Source organism: Antedon mediterranea, chromosome 7, assembly GCF_964355755.1.
Source record: "Antedon mediterranea chromosome 7, ecAntMedi1.1, whole genome shotgun sequence".
Taxonomy (NCBI): domain Eukaryota; kingdom Metazoa; phylum Echinodermata; class Crinoidea; order Comatulida; family Antedonidae; genus Antedon; species Antedon mediterranea.
The window spans coordinates 18,207,596-18,225,486 of NC_092676.1; the positions used below are offsets into that span (position 1 = coordinate 18,207,596).

The window sequence follows — 17,891 nt, forward strand, 5'->3', positions numbered from 1 at the left end:
TATTGAAAATATTATTTTAGTATCTATAAATACATATCTAAGTGATACACTAGTTATTTGTATGCCTATATAATAAACAAATATAGGCCTAGCCAAGTCCGAGGGTTAAAATTAAAAACAACATGGATGCATGCTGTTGTGCAGTCATCCATAGCTGTTTAGCGCGCTAAAGTCACCTCCTCTGTTTACAAAATTAATGTTAAATCAAAATGAAGTAAAGTAGTCAAGGACCAATATTTTTTTAGATCTAGTAGTAGGGAAGTAAAATAAATTAGGTTAGGTCTAGGCCTAACTAATAATTTAATACTACTAGCTAGGCCTAAATAGGGCCTTAATTAGGCCTAAGAAGGCTAGGGCCTAGGCCTAGGCCTAGGCCTAATTGCTAGGTAGGCCCACCTAGCCTACTAGACAGGCCCCCCTGCCTGGCAGAGGGTAGAACCAGGCCCTGCCCAGGCCAAAGTTACTGACTGAACTGTGTGTACTAAAAAGTAAGGCGGCCCCTGGCTGGGCCTAACCTACTAGCTAGCTAGGCACCCATAGGAGAGAACCTAGTCCTAGCTAGCTTACATATGTTATGCGCGATTTGAACGATTTGCGCAATTTAAAATTGCGCAAAGAATTCTTGCGCAATTTAAAATTGCGCAAGGATTTTCTTGCACAATATTAAATTGCGCAATCAACTTGCGCAATATGACACCTTTGCGCAATTTGAAAACGAACTGTTTGTTATTTTTATTATTGTACTCATTTGTTGTTGAGAATGGTACCAAAGGTCGATCTTTTTTGTCATTAAATTTAATTTTTAAGTTAAATAGTAAACGTCTAATAATTCGTAATAATTATTGTTTCTAAAAAAAATCCAATCGTTTAGTCTTATAATCGTCATTAGTACTGATATTTGAATTGAAATTATTATATTACTATTGGTATTTATTTATGCCTTCTCCTCATATTATGTGTGAATATGGTATTTTATAGAACCATTGGGAATTCGAGATTTTTTTTATTCGGAAAAAAAATACGGGAGGGAGGCTCCCGGGAGGGTAAGGAAAAGCGATATTATCTTCAATTTTGAATCATTCTTAGAAATTACTAAAAAAATATGGGTGTGCATGATTTCACAATCTGTCGAAAAACCTTGCGCAATTTGCAGATTACTTGCGCAATTTAATACGTTGCTTGCGCAATTTGAAACACATGTTTCAATTCAAATGGCGCAAGGAATTATTTGCGCAATTTTAAATTGCGCAAGAAAATCATTGCGCAATTTCAAATTACGCAAATCGTTCAAATCATGCATAACATATACAAACAAGCTAGTAGTAGAAGTAGTACTATAGTAGGCTAGCTAGGCGGGATCTGGCCAAACTACCCTATGTCTAGGAGGCCATCTAGACTCTACTCTACTACTAGCTAGGGCCAGGCGGATTAGTTAGTGAGTTCTAGTAGTTTAGTAGGGTAGCGTCGTACTAATCATCGTCCGGTGGTTTTTTATAAAATGTTATACATTACTATACTACATACTGTACATGCTAACAATTTATATTTAATATTATTCTAAGTTATTGTAATATTTAATTGTACATTTTTTTTTTACATTTTTAATGTAAAAATAATGATGTAAGGTTTATTCTGAAACTCAAGACCGCCCTCTGTGATAAGTGATGTTTTGTTGACATGTTGCGTCGAATGAAAATTTTGATTTTTTAACTCATTTCTAAAAAGAAAAATATAAATATAATAAGTTAAATTTACCACTCACTAAAACATATTAATAAAATGTACTTGATGTCATTTTATGTCATAAAACCCAGGCATAGATTAGTATGTAACACACTTTTCCAAAAACCTTTGTTAGTGTTTTGGTTTTGGGCAATTTAAAACAAGAATACCCACATAATAATAATGCCCACCTATATTTTGTTTGCAATAATACATTTTTTTTTTTTATTTGAGGTTTGAAGAGTTTTTAAATTGAGAGATGTTCTTAAAATGGAACAAGGTCAGCAAGAGGTCATCACAATACCAGATGATGAAGATTCTGATTCTGATAGTGACAGCGTCTTAATGATTGGCGAAACCAGAGGATTATATACACGCCCATCAAGACGATTGCAATCTTCAGGTTGTTTAAAGCTCAATCTATACTACCAAACTTTTTGTGGCAAAAAAATGTGATGTGCCCATATATGGACATGATGTCATATCACTACCATATTAGGGAATATCACTACCATATTTGGGAACATCACACTTTTTTGTCAAACTAGTTTGATAGTGTAGAAAATGCTTTATATTTGTTATTCTAAACATTTATAGACTGGTGTGGAAATAATTGTTTTATTTGCAATTTGTGTTTGGGCATCGATGACAACTGATAAACAAAACCGCAATTACAATCAAGAGAAATAAAACACATTATTTATTTTTATTTGAGAGCTCAGGGTAACATGAGCCCACTCAGGTCATGAAATATACAAATAATAAATGTTTATTATTGCAATGGTACAAATAATGAGGTGAAAGATGAAATATAAACAATCTTTCACTGAATGCAATTATTTGTACCATTGTATGAATAAAAAACATTCATTATTTGTTAACTAACACACCTACTTTTAGATGGCCTAAACCAATCGAAAAGGCAGCGCTCAAAGTGTATTTGTAAGTTTAAGTATATGTTTTAATCTTTATAGATTCTGATACAGACGTAGAAATAATAGAACCACACAATAATGCTGAAGATTCTGGCAGTGAAACGGATCTCTTTCAGAGTTCATCTGATGAGACTGACATTGATGATGAACCTGTTAGTAGAAACGCAGCACCATCGGACCAGCCTGTCATTCAGCAGCAAGTCAGGGAGCCCATGCTTCCTTCTGGTTCGTCGTTTGTCCCAGGACAGAATTTTTCAATAGCAGCTAGACAATTAATTGTACCTGCTCAGTCTACCCATGTTCAGTCTGTTCCAAGGTTACCAGCAACAACATCCTCGGCCTACAATTATGGGCAAGTTGGGGATAGTATGATGCCTGTTAACAATAGACGTTTTAATATTTCTCAACCTTTGACTGTTGACCCGCCGATGTCGTCGCAACTTATTGTAAATCAAAATCGGGTAGAAATCACAGAGATTCCAATTGAAGTACCAATGGAGGTTGAGAATATTCCAGTAAATGCTCCAGTAAACACAGCTGTAAATGAGTCACTGTTAGATTTTGCAGTGAAGAAAGATTCAAAGAAAGAAAAAGAGGACACTAGTAGCGATGATGAAGGGGTTAGTAGCTATAGCAATATTATTTTATACAATATCAGCAAATGTCCCAAAATGAGAGACCATATCGTGCCATAGTTTCTGATTGATTACTTACTGTATCTTTTTTTTTTCCATATACAAAAGCACAAGACAGCATTGAATAGCTACATATTTATTGGTTCTTATTTATTTACCTTTATACTGAGTGACCTCTCCAGTCAAAAACTGTTCTCCCAGAGAGCCCAACATACAGGACTATGATGATGAGGAGACGATCCCTTAAACCGATGTGTGTAACAGTGGCTGTGTACAGTATGAACTAGTACACTGGTGTAACCCTCTATTCGTCCCAAAAGATGTATTTTGTTCTTTAAAGTGCATGTGAGCATTTTGTGTACAATGGACCTATGGTTTATAGTCCTTATCGGAGAAGACTTGTTCTACCACCAGAGCCATAAAGAGCGTCAGCCTCGGACTCTTTTTAACGATATTATGGCTATGGATTTGGGTTGCACTGTTTTAACCACTCAGTCAATCACCCGCCTACAATCTTACCTGAGTGAGTAGAGAGTAGTGATTTATGTGTTGATTTTCAGCAAAGAAAAAAACAACATAATAAAATGCGTCTTTTATTTTCAGCAATGCTGCATCATTTGTTACGAAGCATGGACCAACTCTGGAGCGCATCGTGTTGCTTCCCTCAAATGTGGTCATGTCTTTGGTCAAAGGTGAGAATTTGCTTGTATTTTGAGTTAGCCTTAAAAAACATTAGCGTTCAAAGACAACATAAGATAAAAAAAAAATATTGGCAGCAGAAAATATTTATACACAAATATTGTTTGACTTTTCCAGGCCTGTTATATTCTGATTTACATAGAGTATAATGGCAAAAACTGCAAAAAATTAAAATGTTCTCAATGTCCAAGCGACAATTATCTGTCACTATGTCAGATATTATATATTCAAAAAGGATACTGTAATCGTTGCAATAAAATATGATATTTTTCATATAAAACATGGTTTATTTTTTTAGTTGTATTGAAAAATGGTTGAAAGGAAATAATGGAAAATGCCCACAATGCAATGCAAAGGCCAAAAAGGGAGATATTCGTGTCTTGTATGTTAAAGCATTGAAAGTGACGGACACAGCTGAACGGGACAGGGCACTTAAGGATCTTGAAAATGAGAAATCAATGCGGAGAAGCGCTGAAATCAAGGCCGAACAATTTCGTTTGAAATATCAGATGGCAATTGAGGAGAGTAAAAATATGAAAATGAAGATGAAGGCATATGAAAGTGGTATACATTTAAATCAAAAGTGAGTATTAGCTTGTTGTGGTATGAAATATTATTATCATCTAGTGCAGGGATACAGTCACCCTCAGACGTTGCTCTCATACTTCAGGTTTAAGATTTTACCCAATTGTTGTTTTATAATAAAAAAAAATTTTTTTCTCTTTTGTGGCGTGAACCACCACCTTTATTCTTTCATATCATAATTAAATACATTACAAATAAATCAGTAATATCTGTCTTCATATGTTCTTTCTTTAATTATATTGTTTTCCGTTAATATTCTACATTTTTCTTTATATTTTTCTGCTCAAAAAAAAATATCAGTAATTTTTGTAAATTTTAGTTTTTCACATATTGTTTCTAATATTATCCTCCTGCTTTCATGGTTTGTTATTATTCACATTGTACACAGACAATATACATACCGTATTGTTTCATACCCTTTTAATTCATACCATTTATATACATCTTATAGACACTATATACAAAGATATAAAACAACGTTAAATAATATAATAATAATATAATAAAAAAATTAGTACGTACAGGTATAAGGCTATATCATAGAAATATTAATTATACAGTATTTTATTAAGAATCCCTGCTTCAGGACACCTCTTTTCAGGGACACAAATGAGGTGCAATATGTTAATAACACTACAGTCAACCCCTATTAAGGGGACACTGCTATTAAAGGTCGTGAGGTAATTTCCCGATTGATCGTAATCAAAACGGTACTGGGTATGGTCTACTAGCGTTCCTGCTCCCAGCAAGTACATCCATTCATAGAACCTTTAATGAAGAAAGCCTACCTGGTGGTAACCATAGAACGGTCCCGAGATAACGACTATACTTCGGCTTTAGTCGATAGAAGATTGAAAAAATTGTTAGAGATAGAGTATACGATGTTTGATTATGTGTAGATGTGTGATTGATTATTTTATTCAAATGATGTTATTTATTTAATAAATTTTTTATATCAATTAATTAAATTATTGTAGATTGTATATTATGCGAGAAATATTATTTAATACATTTTTGATATATTATTATTATTATAATATTAATAAAAAGATATTTGTTAGTATAAATTTAAAAACAAAATAGACAGTTATTTGTGAGACTTTTGTTATATTTGATTGATACACAGTACTGAAAAGGAGTATTGATTTCTCTTCCAGTACTGGGTATTTCATTTACCACTAATGCAACAGTTAAGTATTGTTTTTGATGCATTAATACAAATGGGAAAATGCAATTAAATATCCATTTTCTTTAGAAGTAGGGTGCATAATTCAACTAATAGCAAGTCATCCTCAGAAGCTGTCTGCAAATACGTTTTACAAAAGACAATTCAAGTATCTCCGGTAGGTTATTTGCTCCTTTATAAAACCAATACACATTTTAATTTTTAATGTATGGATATTTTAAGTGTCAACTACACTTGACCTACTACAAGCACTGATCAAAGTTTATTTTATCACTATGTATTAACTTATTTCATTTTTTAAAAATCTTTTCATATTTTTTGAAAATTCTTTACAAATTAATAGATACTACCGTATATTTCGGTGTATAAGTCGCACCTGTGTATAAGACGCACCCCCTAACTGAGAGTAAAATATCGGTATTTTTTATATTGTCGATGTATAAGACGCACCTTATATTTCATCAAAACAATGTTTTTTTAAAATTCTAATCAATATTATTGTAATAATATATTTTGTTATATCTACAACGACGTCCTTTATTTAGGTTTTTTCTTACCTAGGCTCGGCCGCGCCCAGCCTAAACAAGTTGTTTCTAACTTGTTATTCATGAGTTTCGCACCCCCAACATCGAGTGCACGACCGAGTGTGTAACACGCACGTGTGTGGGCTAGCCTCGCTCGATCATTTTGAGAGGGCGCACGTTTTCACGGACAATCGTATTCGATTAGTATCTATGTATCCGAGAAGTGTGTACGCTAGGTCCACGCTATAATCACCTGGAGAATATTAGTCGAATACCGTACAACATGTGGCCGCCAAGAAGGGCTTGCGCTGGGGGTACGGCGGTCGGCGATCGTGCGAATAACTATAAATAAATACTATTCCAATCGATCGTAAACGTTTACAAATGAAATTTTATCGGAGCGTTTAAAACAGCTCCATAATAAACAAATCTTTTCATCATATTTAGTATAACATCACGCTAAAATGCCTTGAAAACTAGGCAGAAGCAGGTTGCCGTTACGTTAGTACACTGTAGCTAGGCCTAGCCAACGAGGTGATGATATATATGTACACTCTGTGTGTGGTGAGGCATTTATGTTCGGTGTATAAGACGCACCCTTAATTTAGAGGTCAAATTTGCGTGTCAAAAGTGCGACTTATACACCGAAATATACGGTAAATAGTGATAAAGATATACAGAGTAGATTATAAAGTTGTAGAATTTGTATAGTTTATGGAATGAAACTAAAATATTATTCATAATACTATTTCTGCATACAATTCTGTAATAATATTGTAATTACTCATAAATAAAACAGATGTAAAAAAATATCAGTTCTCAGGTATTGAGTGACCCTTGCACTTAGATGTAAAAAAAAATGTTTGTTTTTGTTTTTTAATTACTAGAATGGAAAATGTAGAGTGATGACTTTTGATAGTACATATGATGCCATTCTGGTTTCCTTGCCATCACCACAGCAACTGTTCCCAGGCTTTGGTGTCAAAAAGGTTTGAAAAATACCTCTAATTCTCTCAGATTGATTACAAAACTGGAGTGCCTAAATTTACTACTTTCTACCAGTGTACAATGTCAAAAAAATGTACTGATAACTATCCCAGTCTTTTATCAAAAATTATAAAACTAAATCATCAATGTGTTTATTACTCATTTAATTCCATTAAAACCTCTCCTTGAGAATACCCATATTAATAGTAACACTTTCCATGAAACAAAACAGGGAACTATTATGTTTTAACACTACAGCAAACCTCTATTTAGTGGAGACACTTTGTTGAGTCCTGAAGGTATCCCCTATAGGAATAATACTGTAATTATGTTCCAAAATCTGTTTTAATATTTGTAAAAAGTTTAATTTTATATTTGCATTTTTGTTTTTGCTTTGCTTTGTTTGTTTAATAATTCTGAATTTTTTTGGTGTAAAATAGTTATATCCTTACAGATCAATGCCTATTGAAATTTAACAAAATTGGTTCTTTAATTACATCACAAATAAAAAACAGAACAATTTGTATTCTTTTAACACGGGCCAAAATATCAACATGCGTCTGTAGCAATATTTTGCCAAGTACTTCCAAGTTTCTGAGTGCTTTCATTAAATATTTAATTTCTTTATTTTGAATTCTATTACTTATATAGATTAGTGCAATTGATAACAGCAATGCCTATATTTCAATACACAAGAATTTGATTAGAGATCTTTGCTGTAACACACGTCAAGATGGCCTGCTACTGACTGCATCTGCGGATAAAACAATGAAGATAACCAGCATTAGCAGTTTCAACACTGTTCAAACGTATGTTCCAAAATCTGTTGTTTTAATCTGTACAAAGTTCAATTCTATATGCGCATGTTATACCAATTGTTCAATTGAAGGTAGAGAAACAACAAAAGTGGTACCTCAATTTAGGGGTTTCCTTCCTATTATTATTACTGTATACAAATAATGAATGGGGAGAAATCTCTCTGTTTTTATTTGTTTTATAACACACCTACAGTTCTTAGAGTAAACTTTTATTCAATTATTTCGCTGCATCCATCTTGAACCGAATGTTGAAAGCTTAGGCCCCACAAATATTTGAAGCACAGTTATAGACAGTGCACTCCACAGGTGTTTTCCCGTGTTCCCATCACAACATATTCAAGCCTACTCCATTTTTTCTTTACAAAAGCTGATAGTGTACATAAGTTGATTTAATTTCGAAAATTATAATGCAAAATATTACATTCAGGACTTCATTCCACAATTTTTTTAGGCCCTGTCGTTTTTTTTACATCCTGGTGCAATAGTACCTTTAATTATTGAAATGGGAGAAAAATGCTAAATTAACCAATCGTATGGCAGAGATTAAATGATGTGTTATAAAGGATTATGTTGAAAAAGTTGTTTTTTTTGTTTAAGATTCCAATCTGATTTCCAATTCTGGGCATGTGCATGGAACACAGATGATGTGAACTATATCTATGGTGGCTTGCAGAATGGGTCTGTGTTGGTTTATGATACAAGGCAAGCCAATCAGGCAGTTCAAGTCCTTAACAATAATAATTATTCAACTCCTATGGTGTCTTTGGTATATGTACCCGTTGGTGGACCATCTTCGTAAGTTTAATGTATTATATATTCTAAAAGAAAAAACTTTTATTACAGATCTATTAAAGTCAAAAGTGAGAAAAGAAATGAAAATACTAATACAAATAGTAAAGCCTAAAGAAGTTTACATATAATATTAGGGACTTTTAGATTTGCGCCTCCACTATGTCGACTGCTACCCTACTGTACGACGCCATTTTCATGATATGTGCATGCACTAGGCGACTGGTACATCGACTGGCAAATTTGAGAACAGGTTATAACCTGGATCACTAGGATGCCAACCATTGTACAGAAAATTAAAGATCTAGGCTGCCTAAGCTACACAATTAGCCTAAGTCTGTGTACTTCCACCAACACAGCGGTGAAATAGCTCCATGGACGAGGGCTTCTAGAGATTTGAAGGTCAGACCCAAAGAGCATTACGTCATACGTTCACTGGCACGTCAACGTTAGTGTCCACTTAATCTAAACGTTCATATATTTGTCGATGAGTAACAGTCGACTACGACCCATGTTCACTCAAATCAAAGTCCCTATAGTCTTTGGTACTGTATACATTTTAATACTTATTTGACTATTTAACTATTTGAATCATACAATATTCATTCATAATATTAATTTTCTAAAATATAGGGCTTCTGGATTACTAATGAATACGTTGGAAACGAATGGATTTTGGGAAAAGAAGGAAGGTGCTGAGTGGTTCTGCCACAATCTGGATATGGATAGTGAGTTCCATTACTAAAACTCATTTATTATAATAGGAGCAGTGCTCTTTTCAATCCCTATGTCTATTAACATTGATATACCATATATAAAAAGCTCATAGCAGAGATGTAAGGTATGAGAGAGAATATATTATGCAAGAATCTCCTCGCGCCATCAATTCGCATTCAAAACGCTGTATCGAAGGTACAGGGTGATTTTAGCTTACATTGGCCTCCGTCATTTCCCATTTCTCAGAGCCATTTTCACAGTGCTCTCTCCAAACTTGAAATTCTATCCCGCAGTGCATTTTTAAATTTATGTTGCACACTTTCAGGACAAACAGGAGATTCTTGTTCTTTGCTTCTGTTTATATCCCTAAAGCTATGTCTACACTATCAAACTACCCAGTATGGTAGTGATATGACATAATGTCCATATATGTACACATCACATTTTTTTTCACATAAACTTTGATAGTATAGACAGAGCGTTAGAGGTACTTGGGAAGTGGTAAGAAGCAATCAAGCATGTCACGTCTTCCCACAAACTAATTGGCCATTACTAAAACTGAATTTAAGCTATATTTTGATACATATATGTTGCTGCATACAGTAGTGTTGAAGATAAGCCTAAAGGAACCTTTTATAATCTATTTATAAGTCTTACATTCAATTATTATTTCAATCTCTTGTTTAAAAGTAAAATAATTCAGGAAAATTAATAGTCTTTCAATCTCTAAATTCTATTCATATAAATTCTAAATAAATGTTGTATTTAATTTGTCGTTAGGGAGATGCACTGGGATGAGTTTCGAGAAACGAACACGGCATCTATTGGCTTCTTACCGTGCAAGTGATGGAGTACGACATACAAGACGCGTGGTATGTCCTAAAAAACATTGGAATTGTTACAATGAATTACTTAGGGACCACGGTGGTCAACAAATGGAAAGTAGTTCTAACATAAAAAGACAACATACTGTATCTGCAGGAGGCTCTACGTAATCTAAACTTCATTGGGATACTTTGAGTTACTGAGTTATATATGCACAACTCTATTTATGTTTAAACTACTCTTTCAGGGAGTTTTCAGGGAAAATGTAATTCCTATATAATGACATGCAAGATCTGGTCAAAACCTTAGTTGACCAAAATGTTAACGAAACATGAATAAATTTATCAAATTTGTACAGAAAAATTAGAAAAACAAAATGGTAAATTTAGAGTTATATTTATTAGACAATAAATATTTTTAAAATGGTCGACGGTCATTGCAAGTAAAGGGTCTACATAGCAATGCGCTTTTTTAACTACGTGCGGTGTGCACGATACATACGTTGCTTCCATGATCGAAACGATATTAAAACAAACAAGTTCAACTGTTCGTACATCACACTACTACAATACTGTAGAATGATGACATCATCTATTAAGGGGTCCCACTGAAAAATCCCTAAATTAAATAAATAATATTTATATATAATATTTTATTTTTATTTTTACAGATGTATAACTTTCAATGCCAATCTGTTGGTGCTACAGATACAAGAATGGTGACATGTACTCCTATAGAAACATTCTACGGTGGGTCAACCATGAAACAACTGACGCGCTCACGACTCTTCCCTAGCCCTGCAGGGGCTGACAAGTTGCTTGTTTGTGGAGGGGACGAAGCCAGTGGATCTGTAAGAATTGTTCAAAGTTTTTTAAACCTGAAACTCTGTATCAAACAAACAAAACAACTGTGATGTGTCCATAATGTGGACACGATGATGTCATATCACTACCATATTTGGGCACGTCACATTTTTTCTTGTCAAACTAGTGTGGATAGAGCTTAACTTAAGGAAATATGTCATATTTGTAATTGGGCAGTTTATTGCATTCCAATAATGGTATATTTCTTGTACCTTTTGCACTAATTTTTTTTCAAAATGAACAGATGTGACACTATAGTTTGGTGTTTAACATGCCAGTTACCAAGGGTGTGGGTTCAAATCATGTTTTCAATCAGAAATAAGATTTAAATGAAAACAATAAAAATGGCGACCAAGATATAAATTCAGAAATTTTGGGTTTTATTTTCATCCTCCTGTACAAGTGGTATTTGTATTGTGTCAAAAAAAAAAAAAAGGGATTTCACATTAGTTAAACATAACAAAAATAATATAATATTTATATTTTTTTTCAGGCCCACCTGTGGGATGCGGGTAGCGGCAGATTACTTCAAAAAATTCAAGTGAATGCTAATGTACTTGACGTTTGCCCATTTTACAGCAATAACAATCATTTTCTGGCAACCTTATCAGACAAGGATTTAAAGATTTTTAATTGGAGATTATGATTTTTATGAATTAATGTACTTTTATTGTTTAAAACTGCCAATTAAATTTTTGAAAGATAAAGAGTATTTATAGAAATATAAACAAAAGGTAAAAAAAAAATCAATATATATATATATATTGACAGTAATTAAAAAATTGATGTACAGTAAACATTTTGAATATGAAATAAATATTTTGTTAAAAACAGAGTAAAAAGATTCTCCTTGTGTGTATGTGTTATAAGATAGTGGAAAACCATCTAGGCACACTCAAAGGGTTGAGTGGAGCTATAATTATTATATTATAATTATGTATCAATATTGTTATCATTATTCATTTGCCACATATCGGATATATGTAGAATCAGTGGCGCCATTTTGAGTTGCAAAATAGATGTTAAAAAGCCAGGTCTGTATGCTGGGGGGTGGTTCAGAGGAAATATGTTATGGTTCGCTGAGTCAGATATTGTGTAACTTTATTATGAAATTTGTCCTTAAGCATAGTGAACTGAAAGTACACGCCACACAATGTTTGTTCTTCTTGTCAGAATAACTGTTTTTTTATTTTATAATTGCAATAGAAGAAAACAAAAATATATAATAAATGTAGAAAATAGGAAAAGAACATCCAAGTGAGTACAGTATAACTATATTGAAACCTTTAATAATAAATATATATATACTGTAATTTTGCCTCATAATAAAAATAGTAAAAAATGTTTTTGATAAAGATAGTATGAAAAAATATATGTGATGAAAATCAGGTAATCTATATATAAATTATGGTTAATTCTGACATAGGCGAGCACAATGCAAAAACTTCTCTACAAATCTCCGCCTTAGATACCTACCTTATCTATCCGATATGTACCGCGAAACGTAGATTTGATAACATTAGTGTGCACGCCGACGCTATTGTTCCATATTTATATCTTAGGAAGATATTATAAAGAGTTTTTTAACAACATTTATGATTTCAACATTGGATTTTCCTCTCAATTTCAATTCTTCCCGGTCAAAGTAATTTCCGGGTTTAAGATAAGTTCACCTTAGTTTCAAATATTTTCTCTCTTTTATACACAAGGGAGCAGTTAAAATAATAGATTTGACCCTAAAGGTGACTGGAAACAGGCACTTTCCATCAATCAATACAGTGTCCCTTTGGAAGACGAAAAAAAAATTGGCCATTAATCATAGCCATTTCAGTTTTTTGTTTATTTTAAAACATACCACACGTGTGTGAAGGTACAGTAGTTAAATAATAGGAATTATACTGCAAATTAATAAAGATCAAATTAAATATACGCCATAAAGAATCAGAATATATTGTGGGGAATAGTATTATAAAATTACATAGGGAGATTTGATAAGACATTTTTCGAGTGAAATCCCGATAGCTGAGTTTTATTGAGTAAGCTTGCAGGAATAACTGTAGGCTATCTTCCTGTGTCCCGTTAGGACCGAGATGTCTGCCCGGGTGTCTGCCCATGTTGCAAGCCGTAATGTCTTCTTTCTTGGGCCCACTCTGTCACGGCAGTTAGTTTCAAAAGATGATTAAATTAAATAATGTATTAATAATTATTAGGATGGTATTCATTTGAATAAACGCCTCTCCAATAAAACATCACTTTGAATAATAACCCCCCCCCCCCCCACCCCACAACCCAACTATCTAATAAACGTCCATCCACATATTTATAATAACACAATTATACTATTTGTAGTAGAATTCACCGCACTGTTATCTGCAATTTACCAAGCATTTGTTATTCTTTTTTACCACTTTTCATATCTATGAGAGGATTTCATTTGATTATAAATGTTACCATATTATTAAAACTAAAAAATTTAACATATATCCCTCGAAAAAGCACCTCCCTCAAATGACCTCCGCCTCCCCAAAGGGCCCTACCAAACAATAAAAACTATACTTTAAAATGTTATTAATCATCTAAAACACTGTGAAACAAAGTAGTTTAGTTTTACGAATGTCAAGCATTTTCAATAATGGTAACCGACAGAAAATGTATAAGGAGAACATTATCATTCCGAGAACCATCGTCTACACTTCCTAGAGGGGGAGCGAGCGAAGCGAGCTCACCCTCTAGTATAATATAATTTTAAAAGGTTTACATGCAATAAACAAAGCATTTATGAATTGAGATTTTTGAAAAAATTATATACTTTATTATAGATAGTATGTTGTGGTAGTTAACACTTCAGTTTATACTGAAACCATATATAAAGACTTGATGGAAGACAAGTTTATTTTAGCATAAGATATGATATTGTTTTCACCTTTCACTTATATTATATTACTATTTATTTTGTGAACAAAAGAACCAACAAATTTAATGACCCGTCAGATTTATAAGTTGCAAAAATTATAAAGTACAAAACAGAACAAATGTAGAAAAAAATCAAGATATAAAAAATAATAAAATATTAAAGCTGTATTGTCCCCAAAAACCATGAAAAATGAAGATAAATTAAACCAGGCTTTAAATATGTTTTTTTTTCAGTTTTAATAAAGTTATTCACTTCTGTAAAAAAAAAAACCCAAAAAATAATTATTTAAATTATAAAAAGACAAAAGAAACGTTAATTTTAACCAAAAACGATTGTCTGACAGATAATTTAAGTATTTTTTGGTTTATATTATTTTTTTCAGGTAAATCAATTTTTTTTTTCTGTTCCAGTTTTTGGTCAAAGTGAATAACTATTTTGTGACATTAAAATGGCATATTAAAAATAATATATCTTTTTAGGGGGACAATATATCTTTAAGTATCCAAACATTTATTCGGAAATACCCTGATAAGCAAAACCACTCAAGACATGTCATAAACAAAACATGACGAAAAAAGAACATTAGGTTTTCATGCTTTACCTTTCCAAATTAAGGAAAATACCCTTCAAATTGAATAATTCAATCTACCATAAGTAAACACATAGTCAATAGAAAGAACTTTCTATTGACTATGGTGGACAATAATTAAGAAAAAATCCTTAAATATTTATTGACTTAAATGAAATACTTAGTATTTATTTAGAAAAAATTCCCACTTAAAATAAATACGATCACAGGCCTTCTAGCATGGTATTTTTAGGCTAAAAAGAGAATTAATATTTAAAAAAAACCAAGCAGGATGCTGTATTTCCACTATGTTTCAAACTTGTTGACCTTTCAACCCAATACCAGTCTTTAAAATCACATCTCTTTTTAAATATCTATGTATTGGCCTAAAAAATATGAAAAATGAAAATTAATAAAAAAAGACTTTAAATAGGCCATTTCATAGATTTAATCACTTCTGTAGGGAAAAAAATGTTTTCATTTATAAAAAAAAACAAAATTAAACAGTTAAATTCAACCAAAAACTCATTGACTTCCAGTCTTTTTTGTGTTAAATTACAGTTTTTTCAGGTAAATAATTTGTTTTTTTTCAATCCAATTTTTGATCAAAGTCAATAACTATTATGTGACATTAAAATGGCGTATTCAACAAAAAGATTTTTTTAAATTATTTTTTCAGGGCAATATAATTATTATAGAAACTGCTAAACTAAGATTTTTTCTTCAAATTTGAGGTATAATTTATCAGCATTAGTCCACCAAATATGGTAACATCCTTGGCAACTATCTCAACTTGCATCCAGTAGTCGACTTTGCGCGACGTCCAGTATCGGAAATCAAGATCTATAAAAACTACCAAGATCAGATGTAGAATGATAATTATTGTTGATGTAAGTGAAATTTTTAAGTCAGACAGTTGTGTTATGCTGCACGTCAATCCAATGCACATATACAGTGGTAGTGTGATATTCCCAAGTGGCACGAGTGATAAAAACGCTTTCTTATCCTGTGGACTGTAATACAGTAGTGCAATATAAAACAAAATATGAAGAGCGAGTAGACGGCTTCCAGCAGGATATAAGTTACGTAGACGGTAGCGTCGTATTAGATTTTCGTGTGCGCGACTTGCGATGACAAAGTTACAACCAATAAGAGCAGTGTCCCTGGATATGAGACGAGCCTGTAAAGTAAAATATTTGAATTAAAGGCCCATAAACAAAATTCAAAAAATATCAAATTTTAGTTAATGATGTCAGGAGAAAGGAATTTATCTTAAGTTAAAGCGTGTGTGGAGATAGGTAGTAAGTGTGATTACTCCAGAAAAATACAACTAAAGCTCTGTCTACACTATCAAATTTTATGTGACATGATGATGTCACATTACTACCATATTTGGGCATATCTCCACCATATTTGGGCACATCACACTTTTTTTTATAGTGTAGACAGAGCTTTATTTCCATCCTACCAAAAAAAATGCATTTGTATACAGCTACAGTACATCATTTGGAATTCCAGGCATAGCACAATGCGGGACAGTGGAAAAACTGTTTCTACAGAGTTTTTTTTTCTATTTGTTAAAAAAATAAACTTTCAAACTTACCCGAAGCCATTCGCTCAATTGTAAATCAGCACCTTGGGTGAGAATACAATTGATCAAGTAAAGAGCTGAACCTATCAACGCAAACAAAGAGCGTTGCGTCTTTGATCCCATCATACTCCCAATTATTACACTTACTATACAGTAAATAAATATGTATTCACGTGGAAACCCTTCATACCTAAAAACAATAGACAATTTATCAATAAAATACATTTTTAGAGTATTTTTAACTTTGCTGAATATTTTTGAAAGAAAACAAGTTTTTGGCCATATCACATTTGCACAAACTCAAGATTCGAAATTTGTCATAGAAAACTAGCAATTTCTTAGACCTAGTAGTAGATTTTTAATTAATTAAATTAGGTAATTAATTAGTCGGTTTTTTAACAAGCATAGGATAGGCCTAGTAATAGTATAATAATTAATATTCATTTTCATATTCAATATTATATTAATAGGCCTAAATTTCTGTCTACACTATCAAATTGTATGTTAAAAAAACATAATGTGCCCATATATGGACATGATGATGTCATATCACTACCATACTTGGGCATATAACTACCATACTCATCACACATTTTTTTTGTAAAATTAGGTTGATAATAATATGATAATGTAGACAGAGCTTAAATTAAGCTGGTTGAAATTTGTTTAACTGTTTTGATTTTATTAGTCTTGTAGAAATAAAACATTTACTTGCTAGTTGTATTGCTCAAAGCTTTAAACTTTAAGGCAAATCTCACACCTCTTATTTGGGCCGAAACGTCTCTGCGCAAAGATGTCCCTGGGCAGAACCGCCCTCTAGCCCAGCTGAAGTTTTATATAGGCTTAACCTTGGCCTACTAGAATAAAGTAATCATTATATCTGACCTTTCATGAGATGCTCTTTCAGAACAAACTAATGCAAAGCACAAAGCTGAAAAGAAAGGATATCTAGTAACAAGAAATTCGCCAATTTGGCATTGAAAACGCCGAAAATCCGTCTCTGAAATTGTGTTCATTTTGCAATATTTGGGTGTAAAAAACAATTGTTTTTATATTGATTGGAAAGAGCGCCACCAATGGACGTTTGCACAATAACTTTTTTTAAGCTATTTAGTACAGTAAGCATGCATGCAGCGCATATATATACATAACAAATAACAGCGCATAACAAAACAATTGCGAAAAATCACAAAAACAAAATTGCGATAAGTTTTAAGAAATGAACGTTGCTGCACATCGTAATAAACACACATGCTTCCAAAAAGTATTCCTATTTGAGAGAGTAGTTAGTTAGGCCTATAATATTATTTCCGCCATGTTAGAGGAAATGTCCGGTAAAGCGTAGGAGGTGGAAATCACACCGCGGATCGATTGTCATAATGAGGTAACTGTCCCTTATTAGGACAAAAAATTGCATAATTACCGTTTATTATTGAATAATATTATTCACTAATAGAAATGTGGAAATTCCAACACAATGAAAATAATTACTGTATAATTAAAGAAATTAAAATCATGAAATAAAATTCACCA

At 32.5% G+C, this 17,891-nt stretch overlaps 2 protein-coding genes across 2 annotated transcripts; one reads left to right on the top strand and one right to left on the bottom strand.

Annotated features, from left to right (window-relative positions):
- The first annotated feature begins 128 nt into the window (after positions 1-128).
- Positions 129-12,016, top strand: LOC140054136 (E3 ubiquitin-protein ligase rfwd3.S-like). Its single transcript, XM_072099020.1, has 13 exons — positions 129-214; positions 1,957-2,125; positions 2,697-3,277; positions 3,896-3,984; positions 4,290-4,574; positions 5,832-5,919; positions 7,174-7,275; positions 7,925-8,082; positions 8,689-8,886; positions 9,514-9,608; positions 10,378-10,469; positions 11,093-11,272; positions 11,779-12,016. Exons 2-13 carry the CDS (start codon positions 1,993-1,995, stop codon positions 11,929-11,931), a joined length of 2,154 nt encoding a protein of 717 aa, XP_071955121.1. The 5' UTR covers positions 129-214; positions 1,957-1,992; the 3' UTR covers positions 11,932-12,016.
- Positions 12,017-13,568: 1,552 nt separating this feature from the next.
- LOC140054115 (transmembrane protein 101-like) lies at positions 13,569-17,450 on the bottom strand. The gene is made up of 3 exons (XM_072098991.1): positions 17,244-17,450; positions 16,371-16,548; positions 13,569-15,947 (listed from the first exon to the last, which is right to left on the bottom strand). Exons 1-3 carry the CDS (start codon positions 17,372-17,374, stop codon positions 15,477-15,479), a joined length of 780 nt encoding a protein of 259 aa, XP_071955092.1. The 5' UTR covers positions 17,375-17,450; the 3' UTR covers positions 13,569-15,476.
- Between the last annotated feature and the right edge of the window lie 441 nt (positions 17,451-17,891).